Here is a 27,150-nt window from a genome sequence, read left to right on the forward strand (position 1 = left end):
CTTGGCACAACCCTCTGGACCTGTCCATCACTCCCCCCTCTGACCTATCATCTTCTCCCTCATCTTCATCCATCTATCACTTTCTCAGCTACCTTCCTCCCACCCCCTCCCATTTATCTCTCAGCCTTGGCCCACAAGCCTCATTCCTGATGAAGGGCTTATGCCCGAAACGTTGATTCCCCTACTCCTCTGATGCAACACACTCTTGACTTTGATCTCCGTCATCTGCAGTCCTCACTTTTTCCATAAGTTACAGCTGAAGTACTTTCAACTTATTTGCACACAGGAAGATTTGGCGGATGATCTGGACGAACGTAAAGATTTTTGCTAAACAGAAAAGCTGAGAGAATTGCATAACAGCAACTTGTTTGTGACCACGTGAGGAAGGGTTATTGGGTGCTGCCTTTTTAACCTGCTCTCAAGCAGTCATTGCAAATATTTCTAATTCTTCTTTAGCACATGGCTATCCCACTTCAATTAAATCTCGTTAACTAGATCAAATTGAAAAAGCCAATTTTAACATTTACTTGAGTGAAGGGAAGAGGAGATTTATTAGCTACTCAGGTACACAATTTTATCTGAAATCCTTGGGCCAAATTGTTTTTCAGAATTCAGAACTTTTCAAATAAATGATATTTTCACAGTGAAATTTATAAAAATTATTTAACAGCAGACGCACGTGTGAATAGTACGAGCACTGAGACACAATTGAGGCCTGCCAGTGCTAGGCCACGCAACCACATCACACCTGAGTGACGTGTTTCGAATGGGTGTGGCGTTAGATCACCTGTTCGCACACCAAAATGACACTCCACACTCCACGGAAAAAAGTTTCGGATTCGGAGCTTTTCGAATTTCAAAACTTCGGATAAAGAATAGTGTACCTGTACCTCCAAAAATAATCAAAATGTGACATCAAACACAGGCATAAATATAAGTAATAAGATTGATGTATCTACAAAGGCAGGAAGTTTAAGATAGTTTTTCTCTGTTTGACTTTGCCACTGGGGCAGCACGGTAGCTCAGTGCTTAGCACTGCAGCCTGACAGCACCAGGGACCTGGGTTCAATTCCCATCTTGCGCAACTGTCTGTGTGGAGTTTGCACATTCTCCCCGTGTCTGTGTGGGTTTCCTCCGGGTGCTCCGGTTTCCTCCCACAGTCCAAAGATGTGCAGGTTAGGTGAATTGGCTATGCTAAATTGCCCATAGTGTTAGTCAGGGGCAAATGAGTCTGGGTGGGTTGCTCTTCGGAAGGTCAGTGTGGACTTGTTGGGCTGAAGGGCCTGTTTCCACACTGTAGGGAATCAAATCTAATCATAGTTGCTGTATAACATGTGTAGAGCCCTTGAAGTGTTGTATTTTCAACTTGAGTCCTGACCTTTTAACTATTACCTTGCTTCTTCAAAAGTCCTGAAATTTACGTATCTTGAGTTCTCTGTGAGCAGTTGTTGTTCCAAGTTGCTTCTTCACCACGCACTGGTATTTGAGGTTGAAAGTGAGAATTGAAGTGTTCATATCCTTGCTGTTTTTGTTCTCTCTTGATGCTACTCAAAAGCAAGTCACCAAAGTATGATTCATTGATATATTCCAGTTCTAAAGACATTGACCTTGTATCTGACAATATGTGAATTTTATCATCCAAATGTGAAAAAACAAAGGTTGTGAAGAACTTGATGCCTCTTGGATAAAATAGTAATTTCATGCAGCTAATTTTGTATATACCATCTGAGATTCCTGGGCTTTGTCAGCTGATCACAGCACTGACTTTCAGTCAGGAGGGTCCTGAGTCCATGAAAGCTTCAGGTATTCAAGTCAAATTTTGAAAGTTGATTATTGATAATCTACTTTCACTATAATCATAAAATAATTATGGAGGCAATAGGTACAGTGTCATTTAAGATTAGAGTGGAAAAGCACAACAGGTCAGGCAGCACCAGAGGAGCAGGAAAATCAATGTTTCAGGCAAAAGCCCTTCATCAAGAATGGAGCCTCCCCTTGAAGGGCTTTTGCCCGAAACGTCGATTTTCCCGCTCCTCAGATGCTGCCTGACCTGCTGTGCTTTTCCACTCTGTGTGTCATTTAAGCATGGGAAGGACATGTTGAGGATTAAACTGCAAGGAGGGAACAGAAGTTATCTCGTTAAAAGGGCTTACAATGAGAGAATCTTCAGGAAACATCATCCCCATATTGGAATGAGCCAGAAGCAGTTCACCAGAAGGTGTCCATCACAAAGGAAATGGTGACAAAATTGTGTCATCCTCTGTTACAATGATCTGGATTCACAAACCAGAGCAATGATGACCTCAGTTTTTGAAAATATATCAGTTTACAGCATGTCTGGGTGTTTGATTGGGCCAGCATTTTTTTTGTTGAAACTTTATTGCTGGAACAGCACAGCAGGTCAGGCAGCATCCAGGGAACAGGAGATTCGACGTTTCGGGCACAGGCCCTTCTTCAGGGCCTGAAGGTGGTGAAGCCTTGGTGAATTTCCTCAGTGCACATTGTAGACAGTACACACTGATGCTACTGTGCATGGAGGACTGATTATTTGTGAATGTAGTGATAATCAAACAGGCTGTTTTGTTCTTGAGTGTTGTTAAGCAGGTGGGGAATATTCCATCACATTCCTGATTCCTGAAGAAGGGCCTGTGCCCGAAACGTCGAATCTCCTGTTCCCTGGATGCTGCCTGACCTGCTGTGCTGTTCCAGCAATAAAGTTTCAACTTTGATCTCCAGCATCTGCAGACCTCACTTTCTCCTCCAGCATTTTTTTGTCAATCTCTAAGCAACTTTGAGAAGGTGGTGGTGAGCTGAGTTGTTGAACTGCCACAGTCCATTCAGTGTAAGTAAACCCACAACATCATTCGGAAGGGAGTTTCAGGATTTTGACCCAGTGACAGGGATTAAATAGAGATATATGGCGAGCGGCTTGGAGGGAACTTGTAGGTTGTGGTATTCCCTTGTACTTGCTACCCTTGTCCTACGTGAAAGTGGTTGAGAGTTTAGAAGAAGCCTTGGTGAATTTCCTCAGTGCACATTGTAGACAGTACACACTGATGCTACTGTGCATGGAGGACTGATTATTTGTGAATGTAGTGATAATCAAACAGGCTGTTTTGTTCTTGAGTGTTGTTAAGCAGGTGGGGAATATTCCATCACATTCCTGATTCAAACCTTGTAGATGGTGGATAGGTTTTGGGGAGTTAGGAAATGAGTTACCTGCTATAAGATTCCTAGCCTCTGACTTGTTCTTGTATCACTGAATTTATATGGCTAGTCTAGGACAGTTTCTGGTTAATGGTAATCCCAGGATTCTTTGATAGTAGAGGATTTGATAATGGTAATACCATTGATTGTCAAGGGCAATGGTTAGATTTTTTCTTATTGACAATGGTTATTGCCTGGCAATTATATGACACAAATGTTACTTGTTACAGGTCAGCCGAGATCTTGTTGCATTTGAAACTGAACTACTTCAGTGTTTGAGGAATTACAAATGGCACTGACCATTGTGCAATCATCAGCAAACCCATTTCATTGATGAAGCAGCTGAAGGTAGTTGGGCCTGGGACATTACTCTGAGAAATTCCTGCAGAAATGTTTTGGAGCTGAGATGACTGACCTCCAACAGCCACAACCATCCTTGTATGTGCCAGGTCTCACTCCAACCAACAGAGAATATGTCCCTGTTTCCGATTGATTCCAGTTTAGCTAGGATTCCTTGATGCCACACTTGGTTGAATGCTGCAAAACACACAACACCAGGTTATAGTCCAACTGTTGGACTATAACCTGGTGTTGTGTGATTTTTAACTTTGTACACCCCAATCCAGCAATGGCTCTTCCAAATCTTGGTTGAATGCAGCACTGATGTCAAAGGCTGTCACTCTCACCTCACCTCTGGAATTCAGCTCTTTTGTCCATGTTTAAACCAAGATTGTAATGAGGTCAGGAGCTGAGTAGCCCTGGCGGAACCCAAACTGGTGCCACTGAGCAGGTTATTGCTGAGAAGGTGCTGCTTGATAGCACCGCTGATGACACCTTCCATCACCTTACTGATGATGGAGAGTAGATTGATGGTGGTAATTGCCAGAGTTGGATTTGTCTTGCCTTTTTTCTACAGGGCTGAAAATGTGTTGCTGGAAAAGTGCAGCAGGTCAGGCAGCATCCAAGGAACAGGAGAATCGATGTTTCGGGCATAAGCCCTTCCTCAGGAATGAGGAAAGTGTGTCCAGCAGGTTAAGATAAAAGGTAGGGAGGAGGGACTTGGGGGAGGGGCGTTGGAAATGCGATAGGTGGAAGGAGGTCAAGGTGAGGGTGATAGGCCGACAATGTCAGGCTATTGTTTGACTAGTCTGTGAGACAACGCTCCCAGATTTGACACTAGCCCTCCAGATATTAGAAAGGAGGACTTTGCAGGGTCAACAGGACTGTGTTTGCAGTTATTGTTTCTGGTGCCTTAGTTACTGCCAGACGGTGATTCGAATTCATGCTTTATTTGAGACTTTCTAGTGATTGATGCAACTAAGTAGCTTGCCAAACCATTTTAGGGGGCAGTTAAGAGTCAACCACATTGCAGTGGACCTGGAGTCACATGTAAGCCACACCAGGTACGGACTAAGATTTCCTCTCTGAAGGACATTAGTGAACATGATGGGCTTTTCCAACAATTGACAATAGTTTCATGGTCATCATTTGACTTTTTAATTGTAGATTTTTATTCAGTTAAAATTCTACCACAGTGGGATTGTACCTAGGTTCCCAGACCCTTACTTAGATCCTTGGATTATTAATCCAATAACACGGGTCATCACCTTTCTTTGGGGAAGGAATTTTGATCCAGTGACAGTGAAGGAACGGTGATATAATTCCAATTCAGAATGTTGTTTGGAGCGAAAATTTTATAAGTGGTTGGGATATTTCTCTGCATGTATTGTCCTTGTCATTTGAGGTGGCATAGTCCATGAATTTGGAAGATGCTACTGAAGAAGCCTCCGTGAGTAACGTGCCGTTGTACACTAATGATGAAGGGTGGTGGATGGGTGCCAATCAGCTGGATTGCTTTATCTTGGATGATGTTGAGCTTCTTAAGTGTTGCTAGATTGTTTATAGTCACTGAACCAGGGAAGTAAAAAGAATTATTTCACATGCATGACATGTGCCTTCTGGAATGTGGACAGAAGAATCAGGAAATGAGTTATGCACGACAGAATTCCTAAACTCTGATTTACTCTTGCAGCCACAGTATTTATGTGGCTAATCTCATTTGGAGTTTGGACAGTGGGAACATCCTGAATGTTGATAGATGCTGCCATTGAATGTCAAAGGCAATGGTTAGATTCTCTCTCCTTGGAGATGATTGTTGCTCAGCACTTGTGTGTGGCTGAAGATTTTTGCAAAAGCTTCAGACTTATCATTTGCACTCATGCACTGAAGGTTGCCAAAGTCAATGAGGAGAAATACAATAAGCGCAACCACAGTGGTTACCTCTCTCTTCATGTGTGGTTGATGTGTGACCACATTAAGAAAGTGATGTTAGTGAATGCCCATTACCCTAGTAGTGCTCACAATGCTTTTATCCTGTGACAGTCAGTATTCTTTAACTCCTTAAGGATGTCAAAGCAGATAGCAGGAATACAAGGAGCATCCTTCCATACAGGCCTCCTGACCATCCTCCACTGGCTTGAAGCCACAAGGCCAGGTCAAAGGCTATTCAAGAAGAACCTTGGAGACACTCATTGGTCTATGGAGGTGGAGATTTGGTGACTGTTGTCACTCAGAGGGAATCTCTCTGAGATCCAGAACATGGAGAGTAAGAGAGGGATGCAGAAAAGAGACCACATGCAACTGTACAGAGTAAGTGAGATTGCATTGTGAAACATTGCTTTGGTTAAAAAGAATTTTTCACCATCAATATGAACTTATTATCCTCTGATGGTACAGCCATTTCAGACTTCCCATTACCAAGTCCCTTTAGTCAAAACCAGTAAAGGCCAAAAGCAAATACCTTCACACAATAATTTTATCCTGCTATACATCATCAGTAATGCAAAAAGTTAACAAAACTAATCATGTTTGTACATCCTCACAGACCCTGTCTTTCGGATGCCCCTGCATAATCACGGGCTCATATTCAATGTTATCCCAGAGCTGCAGCATGGCCATTGGAATGAATTTCACTGCAGGACAATACAAATGGTCTTGGAGGGTGACCTCCGGAATTTGAGGAGAAGCATTAGGCTGCACCTCTTGGTGCCAGCTTGGCTGATTGAAAAGACAGCAAGGTAGTTGGAGGATTGGCATTGGTGAGAACACAAATGCTGTCATCCTAAAAGAGGGCAGCACTGTGCCACTGCCACTCTCACAAGACATGACCTCAGTATTGCTAATCTGCTGGAGCCTAGGTGGTCCACATGCTCCATCAAGCACAAAGATCCACAGTGGCCAAGGTCATCTGTCTGGATGGCAGCAGGGACGGCATCAAGTGGAAATTGTTGGCTAAGTTATTTGGGCTAGAGCTTTCAGAAGTGCATGTAGTGGAACCTCATAGAGTCATAGAAAATTCAGCATGGAAACAGACCCTTCAGTCCAACCCGTCCATGTCAACCAAATATCCCAACCCAATCTAGTCCCACCTGCCAGCACCTGGCTCATATCCCTCCAAACCCTTCCTACTCATATACCCATCCAAATGCATCTTAAATGTTGCAATTGTACCAGCCTCCACCACTTCCTCTGGCAGCTCATTCCATACACATACCACCCTCTGCGTGAAAAAGTTGCCCCTTAAGTCTCTTTTATATCTTGCCCCTCTCACCCTAAACCTATGCCCTCTAGTTCTGGACTCCCCGACCCCAAGGAAAAGACTTTGCCTATTTCCCCTATCAATGCCCCTCTATAAGGTCACCCCTCAGCCTCCGACGCTCCAGGGAAAACAGTCCTAGCCTGTTCAGCCTCTCTCTATAGCTCAAATCCTCCAACCCTGGCAACATCCTTGTAAATCTTTTCTGAACCCTTTCAAGTTTTACAACATCTTTCCGATAGGAAGGAGACAGAATTGCATGCAATATTCCAACAGTGGTCTAACCAATGTCCTGTACAGCCGCAACATGACCTCCCGACTCCTGTACTCAATACTCTGACCAATAAAGGAAAGCATACCAAAAGCCTTCCTCACTGTCCTATCTACCTGCGACTCCACTTTCAAGGCACTATGAACCTGCACTCCAAGGTCTCTTTGTTCAGCAACACTCCCCAGGACCTTACAATTAAGTGTATAAGTCCTGCTAACATTTGCTTTCCCATAATGCAGCACCTCGCATTTATCTAAATTAAATTCCATCTGCCACTTCTGTGCCCATTGGCCCATCTGGTCAAGATCCTGTTGTAATCTGAGGTAACCTTCTTCGCTGTCCACTACACCTCCAATTTTGGTGTCATCTGCAAACTTACTAACTGTACCTCTTATGCTCGCATCCAAATCATTTATGTAAATGACAAAAGGTAGAGGGCCCAGCACTGATACTTGTGGCACTCCACTTGTCACAGGCCTCCAGTCTGAAAAACAACCCTCCATCACCACCTCTGTCTTCTACCTTTGAGCCAGTTCTGTATCCAAACGGCTCGTTCTCCCTGTATTCCATGAGATCTAACTTTGCTAATCAGTCTCCCATAGGGAACCTTTTCGATCGCCTTACTTAAGTCCATATAGATCACATCTACTGCTCTGCCCTCATGAATCCTCTTTGTTACTTCTTCAAAAAACTCAATCAAATTTGTGAGACATGATTTCCCACACATGTTGACTATTCCGAATCAGTCCTTGCCTTTCTAAATACATGAAGGAAGGCATAGTTTAAAATGATGATATTTTGAGGTTAAGTGCTCATAATGTCTTGGGGGGGGTCTATTTTTCCAATCTTCATGGTTGGCATTATGTCATAAATCCTCATTAGAATCATGTTCATAGGCACAGCCATGTTTGGTGAAAAATGCAAAACACGTATTTCATGTGGAGTGAGGGAGAAGTCAGAAAGTGTTGTCAATGGTTCGCAGTTAGAAAAACTAGAGTCAGTGGGTATTTGGGGACAAACTCTTCATTTGACACCATCCAAGACAAAGCAGCCTGCTTGATTGGGACTACATCCACAAGCATCCACTCCCATCACCGCTGAGGCTCAGTAGCAGCAGTGTGTACTATCTACAAAATGCACTGCAGAAATTCACCAAAGATCCTTAGGCAGCATCCTGAAAAATCATGACCACTAAAGAACAAGAGCTGCAGATACAAGTTCCCACCATCTTGACATAGAAATTCAGTGTCACTTCTTCAAAATCCTGGAATTCTCTCCCTAATGACATTGTGAGTCAACCTACAGCACAAAGATTGCAGCAGTTCAAGAAGGCAGCTCACCACACCTTCTCAGGGGCAACTAGGGACAGGCAATAAATGCTGATCAGCTAGCAGCAATGCCAACATCCCACAAGTGTGTAAAAAACACAGCAGCTAGGGAATGAAGTTGATGGCCATAGATTTCTCACTATTTAATTGGAGCACACCCTCAAAATGGGATTTCTTGTACATCATAAAGTTTTAAATGCTTGGTATTTGTTCATATCTGACTGCAAGCCTGAATAACAGGCTGCTTTGTCTTGAATGGTGTCAAATGAAGAGTTTGTCCCCAAATACCCACTGACTCTAGTTTTTCTAACAGGCTTGCTAACCATCAGTTTGCAATGCACCTTTGGGATCGTACCAAACTGGTCAGCAGCCCAGGAACAGGAAACTTTGTGGATTTTGGAGGTATAGATCAGTGATTGAGTAAATCATGAATTAACAGGGAACTAGGGTTACATGAAGTTTTTGGGAGCATCAATATACATTTGACATTAACTAGGTGTTTATTGTATTTCAGATTGTAGGTATTAATTGGGGAGTCAGCTGTGCTCTTGTATACATCTTAATATATATGAGAGAAGGTTGAAAAAATATTGTTATTTTGGAAGTGCAAAGGACTGGGTATAAGTCCCACCACTCCAGTGTATAATAACATTGCTGACCACGTTGATCATAAAATATCTAGAAAGATGGTGCTCCAGTGTTCTATCCTGCACTGTCTGGCTATCAGACAGTTAGGAAGAGATCAGAGCATAGTCAGAGATCATGAAGAGAAATGGAGGGGGTGCAGAGATAATAGAGTGAGTTGGAAAACTGAGAAAAATGGGAGAGGTCTGTGAGCTTAAGAGAGTTGGTGTTGAGGAATGTGTGTGGGGAGGTTATTGAAATGAGATTGTGTTTACCAATGGACCAGTGGGTCCTGCTGCCTTCAATGCAGTGCTATAAAGTCACATGCCTCATGGATCCATCCCTTTGTGCATCCTTTATCTGTCATACTCCTGGAGGAACATGAGAAAGATGAAGGAATGCAGTCTTTGTATTTGACTTCAACAAAATGATTGGTTGCCCAGTTTTCATCCCACCTCTAGTTTGGTTAGAATTCAGAGGTTAGTGCAATGTCAAGTTTGTTATTTCAGATTTATAACATTTGAACTTGTAACCTAAAAATGAAACCACTATTTTCTTTAAACATCTCAGTATCTTCTGGGAATGAAAACGTTTCAGATGTTCTGAATATTAATTACAAATAGACAACTTTTAAAATACCATTGCTAAAACACTGAATAGTATGCGCAGCATATTGACATATTGGCTTCTTATTTAGAGAAATGGCTTCATGATGGCTCTGCTACCTCACAGAACCAGGGACCTGGATTTGGTTCCAGCCTTCGGTAACTGGATGGAGTTTGCACATTCTCCCTGTATCTGCATGGGTTTCTACTGGGTGCTGTGGTTTCCTCCCACAGTCCAAAGATTAAGTTAGGTGGATTGGCCATGCTGAATTGCCCCTTGATGTCCAGGGATGTAAAGCTTAGATGGATTGGCCATGCTAAAAGCAGAGTTACAGGAAAAAGTAGAGGTCTGGATCTGGATGAGATGCTATTCAGAGGGTTGGCTCAGACTCAATGAACTGAATGGCCTCTTTTTATACTGTAGGGATTCTTAAATGTTCATGTACAATTTTAGTTACCCATTACCAACTATATATAATTACTCTTCTCATGCCTTAGCTATTTAATTCTATCAGTCTTTGTGAATGCATTGCACATATATTCTTTAAATCATGTTGGTTTCTTAAGTAATGATGAAGGGCTTATTCTCCTGCTCCTCGGATGCTGCCTGACAGGCTGTGCTTTTCCAGCACCACACTCTTGCCTCTGATCCCCAGCATCTGCAGACCTCACTTTCTCCTGGTTTCTTAAGGGTTCAAGTTTGTGTTGTTGTGACTGGCATTTGGTTTCAAGTCATTTGTTGCTGTTGTGGTAGCTGCTGTTGTTACGCTATTTCTGTTGTTCGATTGCTCTGGATCTTTGTGTCCAATGGTTGATGTGTGTTCTGTGTAGGTGGTACGATAAGCCACCTCTAGATGAGGAACTGCTTCTCCAGTTGGGTGTGTGTGGCTGTGGTTGTGATGGTTTTATCTGATCATTCACTTTCACTGCATTGCATTGAGTTGACAGCTGCAGGTCCCACATTGCTACTTGGTCTGGCTTTGTGGAGATTGTTGAATGCACACTGACTGGCTTTCCAACTCTGGCAGTGGTTAGCAGTCTGCTGAAATGAAAATTAACTTTCTGCCATTTCAGGCTTGACTTTTTCACTGCCTTGTTACTACTTTTGGCTTCAATAACTTTTTTGCCATTGGGAGAGGAGCTTGTGTGTAGAACAATGTCAGTCTTTATACTGGCCTACTGTCCGTGCTTTCAGTAGATATAGAGTCATAGAGTCATAGAGATATACAGCATGGAAACAGACCCTTTGGTCCAACCCAGCCACGCCTACCAGATATCCCAACCCAATCTAGTCCCACCTGCCAGCACCCGGCCCATATCCCTTCCTATTCATATACCCATCCATATGCCTCTTAAATGCTGCAATTGTACCAGCCTCCACCACATCCCCTGGCAGCTCATTCCATACACGTACCACCCTCTGCGTGAAAAAGTTGCCCCTTAGGTCTATTTTCTATCTTTCCCCTCTCACCCTAAACCTATGCCCTCTAGTTCTGAACTCCCCGACCCCAGGGAAAAGACTTTACGTGTCTCCTCTCGAGGATTACCTCAAAATCTTTATGATTCCTTTGGTGATCTTCCCGGCTACCTCAGCCTTTCCATTTGGGGTTCGTGTGGAGATAATGTGTTGCATTGAAATTCTCAGATGTTAATGGAGCAACTCAATTCTTCACTTGTTAACAGCAGACCCAGTGTCATTCATGGCAATGTCGGGAATGCCAGTGACTGAAGTGTACTTTAAGACATTCAAAAATCTCAGTGCTAGTCATTGAAGTCAACTGAACCACCTCTTAGTACTCAGAGTAGTCTCCAGGGACATAAAAATCAGTTCCTGCAAGTATGAAGAGATGTCCTTCCAGTTTCACCTGGACTATTTGGGATGTTATATGCCATCAGTGCTCTCGAACTTGCTTATCTTGGTACTCATGACAAAAACGCCACTTCTTGATTTCATTGCTCATGTTCCATCAGTAGAACACATCTCTTGCCTTCCTCAGACTTGATTCAGTTCCCTGGTCGTTTGCATGGATGTACTTTATTATCTCTCCTCACAATTTCTTTGAGATATTTATTTCCTTTAAACAAAATGCCATCTTGGGTTGTCAACTCATGTCTCTATATCCAATAAGGTCTTATAGTAGCAGATGCATCCTCATGCTGTCTGGCCTTCTTTTTGTTACTATTTCTTGCAATGGTTGAAGATTTGCATCTTGTTGGATAGTTTGCTTGATTTGAGCAAGGTGCTTGTCTGTTATAATCAGTGCCTTTGCTGAGTTGATGGCTTCATGATAATGTTTGATATTGATGTGATATGCTCCTTCTGCAATCCTTATTCCAAAGTAGAAAACCCCTGCTCCCCTATCGGCTTGACTGAACCAACTTGTTGTATGATATACAGTGATTCATCAGAATCTTCAGGCAGTAACTCTCTTGATGGCATCTATGCTGCTTGTTGTGGCTCTTTTTGGTCTTAGACTTGTGGGCAAAATTACTTGCAGTAAACACTGGTTTTCCTGTGGACTGGTTGTGCTTCTTCTTTTGCCACCTTCTTTTGCATGATGGTTCTGCAGTATTTGCATCCTGCCCTGTGATTGTCCCAGCCTCCAGCATGTGTCAGTATACTGCAAGACCTGCTCTCTTCTGCCATGAATCTGCTCTGGCTGTAGATTCACAACCTTGACACTTTCTTCTTTTTAAAGTGGCAGTTCACAGATTGCAGTTGTGCATTTTAGTTCAGCTCTGGGCATGCACCGCAGTGCCTCTTCTGACACCACCTTTTGAGTGTACAATAGTGCAGCTTGTTGAACACAATGACTTTATTGAAGTGAAGCTTAAGATGCCAATCTACAGGGTGTGAGCCTCATGCGAGAGTGTGTCAACTCAGATAGTTTCTGCATGACTATATTTCAATCCAAATACTATCTTATTAAACAAGGAAATCAAAGGTTATTGCAGATAGAGATCAATGTGGAATTTGAAACACAAACAGATCTGGTGTGACCTATTGAATTGTGGAGCAGGTTTGAAGGTTCAAATGCCTTACTACTGTATCTATTTCATATGGTCACGCTGGGGTATGCAATGGAATCCATTTGTTCTGTTTCAAGAAGTAATACCAGTAATTGTTCTTGCTAATTAAGAGTTTTTGTAAGATAGGATTGTTATTTGATTTCAAAACTTATAGAAGGAATTCACTCTCCTGCAGAAAGCCCTACTTTATTTTTAGGTGGCAAGTTATGACAATATCAGTGGCCCTAAACAAACAGTTCTATATGAATGGGTATTTCCATTAAATAAAAACAGACAATAGTCAGTCTGTGAGAATGTGAAAGCAAAAACATATGTTATTGTTTTGCATAGGGCCTGTTATCAGGACTCAATGAGCATTGACATTTTAGTATGCCTTTCTCTTTCGGATTCCCTTGCTTGTCCAATATTTCTGATTTTAATTCATTATTTCAAATATTGCAGTTTTTAAAAAATTGGTTCTTTCAGAGATGAACTATCTGTTTTGACACACTGCAGGGAATGCTTATTAGGATGGCATTCTAGATTTGTAAGTAAAATTGGTTTAAAAGACATATCATTCTCTTGCCTTGCAATGCTGCACTTGTGCTAGTGTTGTAACATCCACTTGTGCTATATCAAGGTGAATGAGAATGAAATAGGTTGACCAGATTGATCCCAGGTACACTCCTACTGAAAGTATTTGTGTGTGTGTGTGTGTGTGTGTGTGTGTCCCGTTTGCAATTATCATAACACGATTGTTGATGAAATGTCACTAGTATTTAGTTAGTAATGCAATAGACCATCCTTGTTGAATACTTTGAAGCAGAGGTACCAGAACATTTAAGCATTTCCTTAAATCTGATGCTACTTAAAGCCTGCAGAAGCGATATATCAAAGGTTAGTGATAATTAAATTTTGATTATTTAGTCTAGCTATATGAACAATTGATCTCTTAACTATTTTCTTTCACATCAGGGTCCTATCGTTTACTTTTAATGAAGGAAACACAATCATCCTCCTTTCATTTTAACGCATTTTTACCAATGGAAAGAATTCTGATCATTTTTCAGCTAACTGTAAGCACAACACAGTATGAGTGACTGATAAGTAATTATTTGAGCAAATGGTGTGTGAATATCTTCCATATTACCCTCTTGTTGACTCCCATATCTGGAATGAATGCCCCAAAGTTTGATAAAAGTTACATTTTCCAGCCAATTTTCAGCTTAACAATATCACAGCACTTGAGAAAGTATCTTGTAATATGGAAGGAGTGGGTGACGGAGGCAAAGTGTAGATTCGATTCCCTACAGTGTGGACCCAGGCCCTTCAGCCCAACCAGTCCACACTCCGAAGACCTACAAAGAGTTACCCACCCAGACCCATTTCCCTCTGACTAATGCACCTAACACTGTGGGCAATTTAGCATGGCCAAGTCACCTGGCCTGCACACCTTCAGACTGTGGGAGGAAACCAGAACAAGCCCTCGCAGACACAGGGTGAATGTGCAAACTCCACACAGACAGTTGCCTGAGGCTGGAATCAAACCTGGGACCCTGGTGCAGTGAGGCAGCAGTGCTAACCACTGAGTTACCATGTGTACATCAGAAGCATCCTGTATTATGTTCTTCCCATGTGAATCAACAGTAATTATATAGGCTTTATTCATATGAACAAAGATCCTCTGCTTTTCCTCCTCCGCTCTACTCCCAAATGCATTTGGCCTTATTTGAGTCTAAACGGATTCATCACAAAGTAGTGTTTCTATGTTCCACTTTATTTCATGAATCAAATACAATTGTATGCTTTTAACTCTATATTTTGATGGCTATTCACAGGTTTTATATAATGCAGTATTAACCTATGATAAGAATTGCTTCAATATATTTAGATAGATATTGCCATCTAATAATTAAACCTTCATTCACAAATTGGCATCAAAGGAATGATTTATGTGACTGTTATGGAGGGTCAGCTAGGTTGGGCAGTGTTATTGCTCAGGACTTCGTATTTCATATGGAATGAAGTACAACAATAATGACTATGCACACTTTTCTAAAGTTGTTTAAAGCGTTATCATTTAAAGAACTGAAAGTTGGTTAGGTTTAGCACTTTTCTCATAAACTTGAATGTTTTGCATTGACAACAGAAGTGTCCTCAGTATAACAGGATTTTGCAGTCCTGAGTTAATCTCACTTCTGTAATCCATGATAAGGAGTTCTCTGTTTCAGTTCTATGGGAGCACTGATGGTTTTTGTAATACATATTCGCCATTTTCCACAGGAGGAGGTGGAACCACTGGTTCAGTATTTTTTTCCTAGGGATGTGGCCAATGCTGTCAAAAAAAATTTAATTGACAGTTCCCACAAAGCCTGAGGAAATGGAGTGTCTTTGCTTCAAGCATATTGCACACCATGGTGTTAGGCAGTAAATTCAGGTATTGACTCCATAACGGTGACAGTGCAGTTATGTCTGTCCAAAGCAGAATGGTGTGTTATTTGGAGACTGTGGTGTTTGTTGATCTTATTGCTCTTGCCTTTCTCATTGGTGCCGAACACAGAAATCATTGCGGGCTGAATTTTCCTGGCCCTGCAATGGCAGTGTGGGATCCCAGAGGGCCATGAAAATAGGTCATGACAGAATGTGTCCTTGATATACTCCCACCAGCGGGTCACATTTCCAGCTGTGAATGGGATTAGTTCAGTTAGCGGGTCTTTGAAACCACTGCGCAGCAGCCATCTTCCAAACACTACCAGCGCCTTCCAAAATGTCCACACGAAGAGGCCACCAGTCAATGGAGTTAGCCGCCCTGTAACACTCAAGGGGAGGTCATAAGAGCCTGAGACATTGGAAAAAGCACTGCACTACAAAATGGTCATAACACTGGTATTGCCCCTTATTTTAGGGAGCTTTCTCCCTGCTGTTCCTCAAATATTTGATACCACTTATATCACTCAATTGTGGCCAGTAACTGAGAATGGAGGACACTTCTTAGATGCTTCCAGCTCAAAGAGCAGATGCAGTATGCTCCGTGAATGATACATATTGCAGCCACGTTGGTGCTAAAGGAAGTGAATTTTGGGGCAGTGAATGGCAAACAGCGTTGAAGTGACTGGCCCAGTTAAACTCTGACCAGTAATGTTAGAAGTGGGAGATTTGGTGACGGTGATGCCGTAGCAGATCAGGAAAATTGCTTATGACTTTTTTTTTCTTTTTCAAAGTGGTTCCTGAAGGACAAGAATGATAGGGTACTGATTTAAAGTGATGTGCAAAAAATTCAAGGGTGATGTAAAAAAAAATCTTTTTCACACAGCGAGTAGTTAGGGTATGGAACACACTGCCTGGAAATGTAATGGAGGCAGATCCAATGGAGACAATCAAAAAGACATTGGATGATTATTTGGATATTAATAAAGTGCAGGGATATCGTGCAAAAGCAGGAGATTGCCAAAAGATAATCATGCTCATTTGAAGAGTCGGTGCAGGCAAGATGGCCAAATGGCCTCCTTTTGCACCATACTGATTCTGAGATTCTGTGACTGACTATGGAAGTGTCCCTGACTAACTGTCATCACCCTTCACCCTACTAAGGACTGCACCAGTTTGACTTTCATATTGCACTTGCTTGAAGCACAGATAAACTGCTGACATAGCTGTGCCGCACGATGATAAGTTCATTCCTGAAGTGACTGGTAGACTGACTGTTCAGTGCTCCCCAATGCAGCAAGCACCCTCTGTTCTCAAAGGCAAAACAAGCCACAGAGGATGGCAGCTGGTAACTGAACACTAAAGATCTCGTGCTTTAAGAAAGCAATGAGACTCATACAGGATTTGGCAGCCTGTAAGTCAGTGCTGAAGCCGATGAGTCCTTACTAAGAAAGCAATGATAGACAGAGGCTGACAGCCCAGAACTAAGCAAAAGTGATGAAGTCCTAAGAAAGCAAGCTGAGAGCCATAAGATGTATCCTATAGTGATGTATGTGTATATGGCCTTGGATGCAAAACAACATGACAGAAACTTGCATGTCCTAGGCGCTGCTGAGCTTCAAAAGTAAATTAGAGAAGAGTCTGAATTGGTCTGAGACCAGACATTGTGATGCGACAAAGCTGGTGATTCGCTAAAATAGAGTTGCGTATTGAAGGGTGGCAGAAGGTGGTGGCTAGACAGGGATGTCATTCTGCAGAAGTAGGAGTATGATGCTGGGACAAGAATTCAGGGAGCTGCAGCCTGCAGTTACACTCACTGATTTAGATGGTAGGAAGTTGACCCATTGAGATTCTCAGTGGAGGAAAGAAGAGTTTGAAATGATGCGTCATAAGTCCAGTTGGTGCATTAATGAGATGCAAATGCCTGGAAATAAGATATGTGGCATAAAAGAGCAAGAATCTGAAGTCATCATTCAAGTCATCACTTGAGGAAAAAAATTGTCTCAATGTTGGAAATCTATTTTTTTCTCATTCTTACAATATCACCTCACTTTTCTGGCAGGTAATCTTGCCACACCAGGGAGAGAGAAATTCCTCTCATATGGAACATACTGCACTGTCCAATCTCCTGGAAGAAATGAGTGATCTCAGCACAGTCCTTGTGGAGACAAATTCCCATCTTCACATTGAGAATACCTTCCATCATGTTGTGTGGCACTATCACTGTGCTAAATGGGACCGACAGATCTAGTAACTCAAGGCTAGACATTCATGAGATTCTGTGGGTCATCAACAGCAGCTGCATTGTACTCCAGCATAATATGCAATCGCATAACCCAGCATATCCCCCACTCAGCCATTACCATCAAGCCAGGGGATCAACACTGGTTCAATGGAGGGTACAGGTGGGCATGCTAGGAGCAACACCAGGCATAGCTAAAGATGTGCCAGTTGTCAACCTGGTGAAGCTACTGAACAGGACTACTTGCATGCCAAAAGACTCAGCAACTTTTTTTAGCCACCTTTTCATCGGTCTGCATTTAAGAAAAAAGCCCACCAATTCCCACTTGCCTGCATATTCCAAGAATATTGTAGCATGGCAGTGAACCATTTGGTCTGTTTGGTTTGTTATGCAGCTTAATTTCTTATTAATTTTCTTTCCAAAAATGATGGGAGCTTTCCATACCATCAGGAGTGTGTCAGCATTGGGTGGGGAAGCACTGGGCTAGTCACTAGTTATATTTAACATATCTCTGACTGAAAACATGCTTGACCATGTGCCATAAAATCCAGTCCCATGTTCCAAACCACTAATAGACCATCAATGACTTTGCTCATGTTGACCTACCTTGTTTTAAAATGAGTGAGTATTATGTGATGTCATCAACAGTCACTGAGAACTTTATTCGGGACTTTGTGTGACCTGCCGTCATTGTGTCATTAGACGATTGGCACATGTTCTTCTGGAGTCAAGGTGTGTGATCAGATTAATCCCTGAGAAAGTTTTAATTAGAAGTTAATTGTAGCTTTGTTAATGGACCAAAAACATTGAGAGTGTAAACTTGCTCCGTGTTTACATTGCATTTATAGTGCCGAAATGAGGTGTGATTTCGGTTCTTTGCAAGATAGTCCAGTAGGAGTAATTTCCAACATGATGTCTTTAAGATACCTTCTCTTAGTTTCCCCACTGTTTCAGAGTCTTTACATGGCTTATGGCTTACATGTGTTACAGTAAGCAGTGAGTTCATTGCATTTGACATGCTGAAGATTTACAAGGCACAACAGCTGCCAGGCTCTGCTGATGATTTCCTGACATAATCAATCTAGAGTTTACAATACAAACTTATAAAGCAGAGAAACACTTTTACAAAAAAAGAAATTGGCATTCTGCCTACACGTGCATGAATTTGTTTTCCTCAGGGTCAGAGTTCCTGAAGTCATTTGGACCTTTTGCTCTCAGTCACAGTTTCTCAAAAACTGATCTAGCATTGCCTCTGGGCAAACTCTTGTTACACCATTGATGTTGTTATTATGGCGAATGAGCACGATGGATGTAGCAGCGGAAACCAAAGTAGCATTTACTTCACGAAGAACAAAGTATGTCATCACAACCATTTGAGCAGGTAAAACGCGGTTTAGCTAGTGCTTCCCACTATAAATGTTGATGAAATATAGATATTAATATGCGATGCCAGCACAACTAATGCAGAAACATTAAAGTGTGTGAAGAATGTCAACTTTTAACACTACTGCTCCGAATCTCCCACTTTCAAATGAAGGCCCATACCCTTGAACCAGTATCAATTCTAACATGCATTTATCCTGCAGCCCCCTTATCCCTTCCAAGCATTATTGCTGTGTTTTCTTTCCTTTGTTCTTTCAAGGGTAAGTGTGCATTATTGACATGGCCAGCATTTATTGCATAGTCCTAATTGCCTTTGAGCAAAATAGCTTGTTAAGTCAATTAAGAGTTAACTATATTGCCATGCTTTCAGAGCCAAATGTAGACCATTGCGAGGTAAAGAAAGTAGATATCCTCTCTAAAAGACATTAAAGACTGTTTTTTTTTCCCATTTACTGATGATAGCAATGATGGTCACCATTAATTAACTTGACTGCCTTTTATATTCCAGATAATGGCATTGTTCAATACAGTTGTCGTGAGATTCCAACCCACATTCCCCAGAGTTTCATGCTGTGGTTCTGGATTTCTAATCCAGTGACATTTTCACTGTACCACTAATGAAAATGTTAGCAATGTATAACTATAGAGTATAACATTAATTATCATTATTAACAAAATGATGTATATTAAACTTCATCACAAACCAACATAATCAAAGGCCATTCTCACCTTGGTTATACTTTCTTCCATACTCTTCCATTGGACAGAAGATATAAAAGTTTCACTGCACATACAAACAGATTCAAGAACAGTTTCTCCCCCTCTGTAAAAATACTTTTGAACACACCTCTCAAATGATAACATTGATCTCTCTCGCTCTGCACTTTCTCTGAGCTGTAAGGAGACGTTGATGTTTTTCCCTGAAACAGGAAGCTGAGGGGTGACCTTATAGAGGCTTATAAAATTGTGAGGGGCATAGGTAAGGTGAATAGCCAAGACCTTTTCCCAAGGTGGGAGAATCCAAAACTGGAGGGCATAGGTTTAAGGTGAGAGGGGAAAGATTTAAAAGGGACCTGAGGGGCAACTTTATTGCACAGATGGTGATGAGTATATGGAAATAGCTGGCAGAGGTGGGTACAATTACAATATTTAACAGACGTTTGTACATGTAGATGGATAGGTAACATTTAGAGAAACATGTATCTAATGCAGGCAAATGAGACTGCTTCTGTTTTGAAAACCTGGTCAGCCCTGCATGAGTTGAGCTGAAGGGTTTGATTCTGTGCCGCATGACAGTATAAATCAGCTAACACTTTGGATTGATGACATTACAGAACTGAAGAAAACATTTCCTTAGTTTTATTATTTTGTATTTTATCACAATGCATTCCAAACTGCAAACAATCAACCTGTTCTAAATTAACACAGTTTTTCACGAGGTGCTACATAGCTTTCTTTTAAATTTTGATGTTTCTTCCTGGTGTCTGAAGATTGAGGTTTCCTTTTGTCCATATGAAAAATTCAGGTCACCAACCAAGCCTCATTATGAGAATCCCAACAAGCGGCAGACAGGGGTAGAATCCTTTCGGACACATTGATGTGTAACATTAGCCATGCAGGATGTTGCCATCAATCATAGAATTTAACTAGAATTGTGAGAGGAAGTTCAGGAGAAGTCTGCTTCCCCTGTCAAGTTTCAGATGTCTCAGCTTTTTTGACCATAATGCTCTGGATCTTCCACCTCAGGCATCAAGCTCCCACGCAGGAATGGACGTCTGTGACTTCTAATTCAGTGATTCCCATAATCATTGACATCCGCCATGACTTCCTGATTGTAGGGAAGAGCAAAACCAGTCAGCTCGTAATGTGTTTTTCCATCTGAGAAGCACTGTGACTAGGAAACTGTAACAGGAAGTCTCAAATTTCTAAACTGCTGTTCCAGATCTTTCTCCTTTAAACAAAACCACAAAATATGGACACTTTGGCAGTGGATTTATAAAACTTCAGTAATGCTGATGATGTTTCTATGAATTTGTGTATCTGGATTCTGTCCATATTCTTATATTTAAATATTGTTTATTTTGCAGGTTATCATAAACCTTCTCGTCCAGTGAACTTGTCTTTGAAGTCACACAATTTTAAGACCGTACTAACATGGACTTATGTAAATAAGACATCTGAAGCAACAAACTTTACTGTCCAGTTCAGGGATTACCAGTGTGTATTTATTTTAATATTTAACGTGTTATAATTATTTCAAATAGTTTGAAATTTGTCAATCTGAACAGGACTTTCTTTACTTCTCCTTTACATGTAGGACTGCTCGATGGCAGCTGTTCCCACCCTGTTCAAACATTGCTTTATATCACTGCGACGTCACTGAAGCCTTTAGTGTGAACCTTAGTACATCAAATTCCTATTATGCCAAAGTCCAAGCAATCACAAAATTTGAGGAGTCACAATTTGTCCTCACGGAAAGATTCAGTTTTCAACAGAATGGTAAGTGCATCTTATGTTTCAACAGAACTTCAGAAGGCTCAGCTATACCGATCAATGTAAAGAACATGGATTGTATTTCTAGGAAATGTAATAAGAAAACAGAACTTTGGAATAAATGGTCAAATATACAGAAAGGTAGGGGCATGAAATTAGTGGAGTTGCTCTTGCAGGGAACCTGCACAGACACAATGGACTGAATCATCTCTTTCTGCGCTGTAACCATTTATTTCATTTTCTTCTGCAATAGCATACATCAAAAGATCCTCCAGTCTATACTGCTTATGCCATAGGATTGTAATATCTTGTGCATCAAAATATATTCTGTCCTGACTCACTCCCAAACCTAACTACCTGCTCCAACCCTCTGTATTCCCAGGCAGTATCAATTTTATGACAAATTATGATGAGGTTTCCATTAAAAAATCGGTGGAGGTCTAGTTAATGCAAAGAAGTAATTGCACAATTACATCATTGGTACCACAACATTAGCTTCCACTGGGGCAGTCTTCATTATGTGAAACCCAACCACAGAAGTGCAGTGGCAGCAGCTGACTGGCTACTGTGCGAGATCCTATGATGCAGTGGTGGTGTTCCTACCTCTGGGTTCAAGTTTCACAGTAGGACTTAGCCGTGGCACTATTATTAGACTGTAAATCTTTCCAATACACCATGTTAGCTGATAAGAGTGGGAACATTTCCTGGTCAGCCAGAATTATGAGGTAGCTTCAACTCAATAGCTTCCCCATGTTAAAAGACTCTGTGTACATGTTCTTGCCATGAGCAAGTGTCATCTTTTTATCTGAGGGGCTTCACAACTAGCTCAACTAAAATAAATAAATATAAGAGATTTTCTTTTGGCTGAACTTCTTGAGAATCAGGTAAGTGAAAGAAAATGCTGCAATAATTCCTTAGGCCTTCCTAGCTTGAATTAGCCCTGATCACATCTTTATGTGACATTTTTTTTTAAAATTGTATCATGGAATGTGAACATCACTGGTGTAAGCAGAGAAAGTGCTCATCGTAATATTCTGTCTGTGTGACATGTTTGCATCCACTGATTTAACTGAAACAATAATCCCACTTTTGTAAAAATGTCAATGCCACTCAATTATTGTGAATAATAGCTATCCTTTATGAATAATGTCTTTAGCAGAATTCTAAATGCTAGTTAATTACTTATAATGTTTCTATGTTTTGAACAGCCACAATAGGTGCGCCCACAGTAGACATTTCAGTTCATGGGCACAAAGTAGTTTTGAGTTGTATATACCCTTTTGTTACGAAACTCACTACAGCAACTGGCCGGAAAGTAGACCATGACTTACGGTGTGATATTTGTGTTTGGCAAGAAGGACACAATGAATTGGTATGTACAACTAAAAAAGGAAATGTCATTAACAGAATGTTGATGTGCACAGTTTACGTGAGCATAACCTCAATGACCATGTCAGACAATTGGCCTTTGGTCAGTTATGTTCCTTATTTTGTTGCTAAGTTCTTTTGGTCATGAACTTAAATTTGCCTCCTGTTGCTAACAGAATAATGTAATAATGGGAATATTTTCCCTATTTCTAGAAATTTTTCAGAATTTGGAAAAACCACTTTGTGTTTTCTTTATGAATTATGTCACAGGAAGTGTGCAGAAAATATTCATTAAAGCCACAGCTTGGGTGAAACTATGAGAATATATGCATGAGTGAGGCACGAGTAAGGGGCAGAAGATGTGATAAAAATATTTTTCACCCAGCGAGTGGTGGGAATCGGGAATTCCTTGCCTAACATTTATGACATTTAAGGAATATTTAGATTTGCACTTATAATGTCAAGGCATACGTGGCTATGGGCCAAGAGCTGGAGAATGGAATTAGAATAGTCAGATGCTTGTTTTTGATTGGCACAAATGCGATTATCTGAAGGACCTTTTTCTGTGCTATAAATCTCTATGATTCTCTGTTTTTTTCCAGTCTCTCCGGGTAAAATGATGCCATTCATCCATATTGCCATCTTACTGAATCTCTTCTCTGTCATTTTCCTGATTTGAGTATAAGTTATAAAGTAACTCGCCTAAAACTCAGCCCAGGATTCTAACTGTAACTTAACAACACGTTTGAGTAGCTCATGTTCCATTAGGGTCTATTGTTTCTCCAAGCCCCACCCTGGTGTCTCAATATCATTACATATTGTGTGATCAGAAAGATCCTCCAAATATATATGGGAAGAGAAAATTTATTGTTTTTAACAATATCTGTTCCCAAACCATTCCTCTTCCTGGCCACTGTCTGAAGCTGCATTATATTATCTACAACCTTACTGAATGACCCTGTGCTAACCTTTTGAACCATCATGAAGAACCTGAACTTCCATTTAATTGACTGTCTCTGACCCTGCTTCAATCTTTGCTGCTGAAATCTCATCTATGTTTTTCCTACCTCTACACTTGACCAATGCAATACTTCTCTGATCAACCTGCTATCTTGCATACAGCCCTGCCATAATCTAAGTCCTGTTCTTGTTCAATGCATCATATAATTTCAGCACCAGAACTGTACTTTACCTCACATATTTTCTCCAGCTCTGTTTATTTAATAATCTTACCCATTGTAATCCATTCACCCTCTAATCTGCTTTTTGTAATTTCCTGATTTTATTTGCTGTCTTTCCTATTCTTTGTCCCCTTTTCTATTCTTTCTTTCCTCTAATCCACATCAAGTTATTATCCTTGCATTGACATAATTGGTTGGAACTTTTTTCAATAAAGCTAATTTAACACATGGAGGTGCATCGCTGAAATCTCTCTCTACCAAAAATTTAACTCCCTGATTGCATACTTTATCCATGAGACTAATTATATGGCACTAGATGTACTGATGAGTTTACTTTGTTAATTTGTCTCAAAACTGCGAAAAAAAAACACCTCTTTTGCCAGGTTTCTGTTTTATTTTTCAAGTGCCCACAGTTCCAGCATGAAATAAATAAAGATAGTATGTGTCTATTCCATCCATTAAATCTTAAGGATATTTCAAGTTCCTTCACTTAATGACTTGTATTGAAATTCAATCATTGCATAACAAATGCTAGAGTGAGACTTGATCCCACAACCTCGAATTAAAGCAAGAATGCTTACCATGAGTCAAGTTAAAAAAAACATTTGTTGTTGTCCTCCCATGTCCAAGATATTGGACAGCTTCTATTTTACACTGAAACTGGAAAAAACCACAACGTTTCTTTGGTGACAGCTATGAAAAGACAAATTAATTTCAGACATATTATAAATTATACAGATATTAAAGTAAATTGTCATAATCTTCCTATTTTATTGTAGAAAAATTGTGCAACTCGAAAATCAAAATTTAAGCTTAATATAACACAACCAAAATTCACTCCGTGTGTGTCTGCTCGAGTGAATTCAATGCAATGGGAAATGAAAACAGAATGGTCAACGCAAAAGTGTTTCCAAGTCCAATTCTTAAGTTTGCATGGTAAGTGTGTTGAAATGTAGAACATAGCGAGAATTATATCTCAGGTTGCATTGTAAATTACTGCCATTCAAATGTCAATGGAAATGGCCAAATACATCAAATAAAGCCCATGGCTAAATTTTTCCTCCTCTGTGAAAGTGGGCTTGAAGACAGAGAAGGATCCTTCTACGAAAATAGGGGAGAGCAATATCAGGCTGGCTTCTGCCATGGGCAGACAGTGACCTGGATGGGCCGTCGGCATCATGGAGACATGTGACCAAGTAAGTTGATCATGAATCCAGATTTTAAGAGTGCACTGACATTTAGTTTTCAGTAGAACAACACAACTCTGTAGAGAGAACCTCAATGTTAGAGGAGTGGGATGTCATCCAAACCAGCAGTTCTGTCTCCGAGAGATAGGAAGGCTTGCTCCTGTTGTCCAAACATTGCACCGGTTGGTTGTCTATACCTCAGCTTTGAGGAGCCTCAAGACTATACACCTGATGATTGTAGCTCTAAGTATATGTATGTACAGGCACTTCCAGGTTGAAAGTCTCTTGTGAAAAGTTACCTGCCTCAGCACCTTGTACATGTCTTAATAACAAAGTGAGCATGGAAGTGACCAGTTAAGAGACTGCCTCTGAGAAAGGTGTGCCTTTGACATGCAGTTGTTAAATACAGGTTCAGGTTTTTCATTTAATCCTGAGGTCAAGATCCAAGGCCCATGCGGAAATCAGTCCTATATCTGTGTTAACCTACAGATCCCATGATAACTAATATTTGCCACACCCCTAACTATTATCTAAAATCTCATTATAAATGACCACATTAATTTCTCTTAATAAAGCTCTTAGTGAGCTTGTTGAATCTTTGCATCTCAGATGCACTCCCTTTACTTGGATTATAATCTGAACATACAACTGGTGACATACTGTATTCACAGTTTACAAGTCGATGGACATCCATTTTGTTGGCACCAAAAAGCATGAAGGATTTAAACCGCCTGATCCACCTTTTCAGCCATGAAGTGCCATCCTTGATTTAGCAGTTAGCCTCTGAGCAGTGCTGGCATAGTGGTAATTACTGGACTAGTAATCCAGAACACCCCCGTTAACCTTCTGAGAGTATGAGTTCAGTCCCACCAACTCCCAACTGTGAAAATTTGAATTTAATATAAATCCTTAATTAAAGTGTTAGTGGTCTCAATGTAACCACTGCTGCTTGCCATAAAATCTCTACTGGTTCATTAACGTTCTTCAGGAAGCAAACCTGCCATCCTCGCCTGGCCTGGCCTGCATGTGGTTGACTTTTAACTTCTGGGCAATGAGGACAGTAAGTGCTGGTCTAGCTGAGTGAATAAAATAATAAATTGTTTGCTCAGAGCATTTGTTCAAGTGGCATGATGCAGGTTGGGTTAAAAGGAAGTTGCATGTTTTTGTTTTATGGTGGTGTTTTGGGGGTTTTGTATTAATTCATGGGACGTGGGCATCACCATCTGGATCAGCATTCATTGTCAATCCCTGATTGCCTTGAGAAGGTAATGGCCTTCTTGAACTGCTGCAGTCCATTTGGTTTAGGTGTCCCCACACTGCTATCGCAGGTGGGGTTCCAGGAGTTTGATCCATTGACATTGAAGGAACAGTGATATATTTCTGGTCAGGATGGTGAGTAACTTGGAGAGGAACTTGCAGGTTGTGGTATTCCAAATTATTTGCTGTCCTTATCCTTCTAAATGGTAATGGTCACCAGTGTGGAAGGTGTTCCCTGAAGAGATTTTCCACAGTGCAACTTGTAGATAGTACTCAATGTCAATGGTGGAGGGATTGGATGCTTGTAAATGTAGTGCCAATCAAGTGGGTTGCTTTGTCCTGCATGGTGTCAAGCTTCTTGAGTTTTGTTGAAGCTGTACTTATCCAGGCAGGTGGGGAGTATTCCATCACACCAGTGACTGCCTTGTAGATGGTGGACAGACTTTGGGGAGTCAGGAATTGAGTTGTTTGCCACAGTATTCCTAGCCTCTGATCTGCTTTTGTAACCACATTACTTATAGTCCAGTTCAGCTTCTAGTCAATGGTCACCCTCTGTAGTTGATAGTGTGGGATTCAGTATTGGGAATGCCATTGAATATCAAGAGACAATGGTTAGATTCTCTCATGTTGGAAATGATAATTGTCTGGGACTTGTGTGACACAAATGTTACTTGTCATTTGTCAGCCCTGGACTGGATATTGTCCAGATCTTGCTGCATTTGGACATAGACTGATTCAATATTTGAAGAGTCCTTATTGGTGCTGAGCATTGTGAAGTCACCAGTGAACATCCCCACTTCTGATCTCAAGATGGAGGGAAGGTCATTGATGAATCAATGAAGGTGGTTTGATTAAGGACATTAGCCTAAGGAAATCCTGTAGATAAACAAAATCAGAAATGGCTGTAGAATATCAGCAGATCTGGCAGCATCTATGGAGAGAAAGCAGAGTTAATGCTTTGAGTCCAGTGGCC

General features: G+C 41.0%; 1 protein-coding gene across 3 annotated transcripts in view; it reads left to right on the forward strand.

The window, feature by feature from the left end:
• The window catches only part of ifngr1l (interferon gamma receptor 1-like), a 50,831-nt gene extending 25,902 nt beyond the window's left edge, over positions 1–24,929 (forward strand). The window contains exons 2-6 of one of the 3 annotated variants that reach the window (XM_043685948.1): positions 20,779–20,908; positions 21,009–21,190; positions 22,393–22,556; positions 24,513–24,669; positions 24,808–24,929. In XM_043685948.1, the coding sequence (XP_043541883.1) occupies positions 20,779–20,908; positions 21,009–21,190; positions 22,393–22,556; positions 24,513–24,669; positions 24,808–24,890 (716 nt within the window). In that variant the 3' untranslated portion in view covers positions 24,891–24,929. Of the gene's footprint in view, positions 1–18,667; positions 18,690–20,778; positions 20,909–21,008; positions 21,191–22,392; positions 22,557–24,512 lie in introns of those variants that run through there. The other 2 variants (XM_043685943.1, XR_006310963.1) reach the window with 2 other exon arrangements.
• The last annotated feature ends 2,221 nt before the right edge of the window (positions 24,930–27,150 follow it).

The sequence above is a fragment of the Chiloscyllium plagiosum genome, chromosome 3 (genome assembly GCF_004010195.1).
Source record: "Chiloscyllium plagiosum isolate BGI_BamShark_2017 chromosome 3, ASM401019v2, whole genome shotgun sequence".
NCBI classification, from domain to species: domain Eukaryota; kingdom Metazoa; phylum Chordata; class Chondrichthyes; order Orectolobiformes; family Hemiscylliidae; genus Chiloscyllium; species Chiloscyllium plagiosum.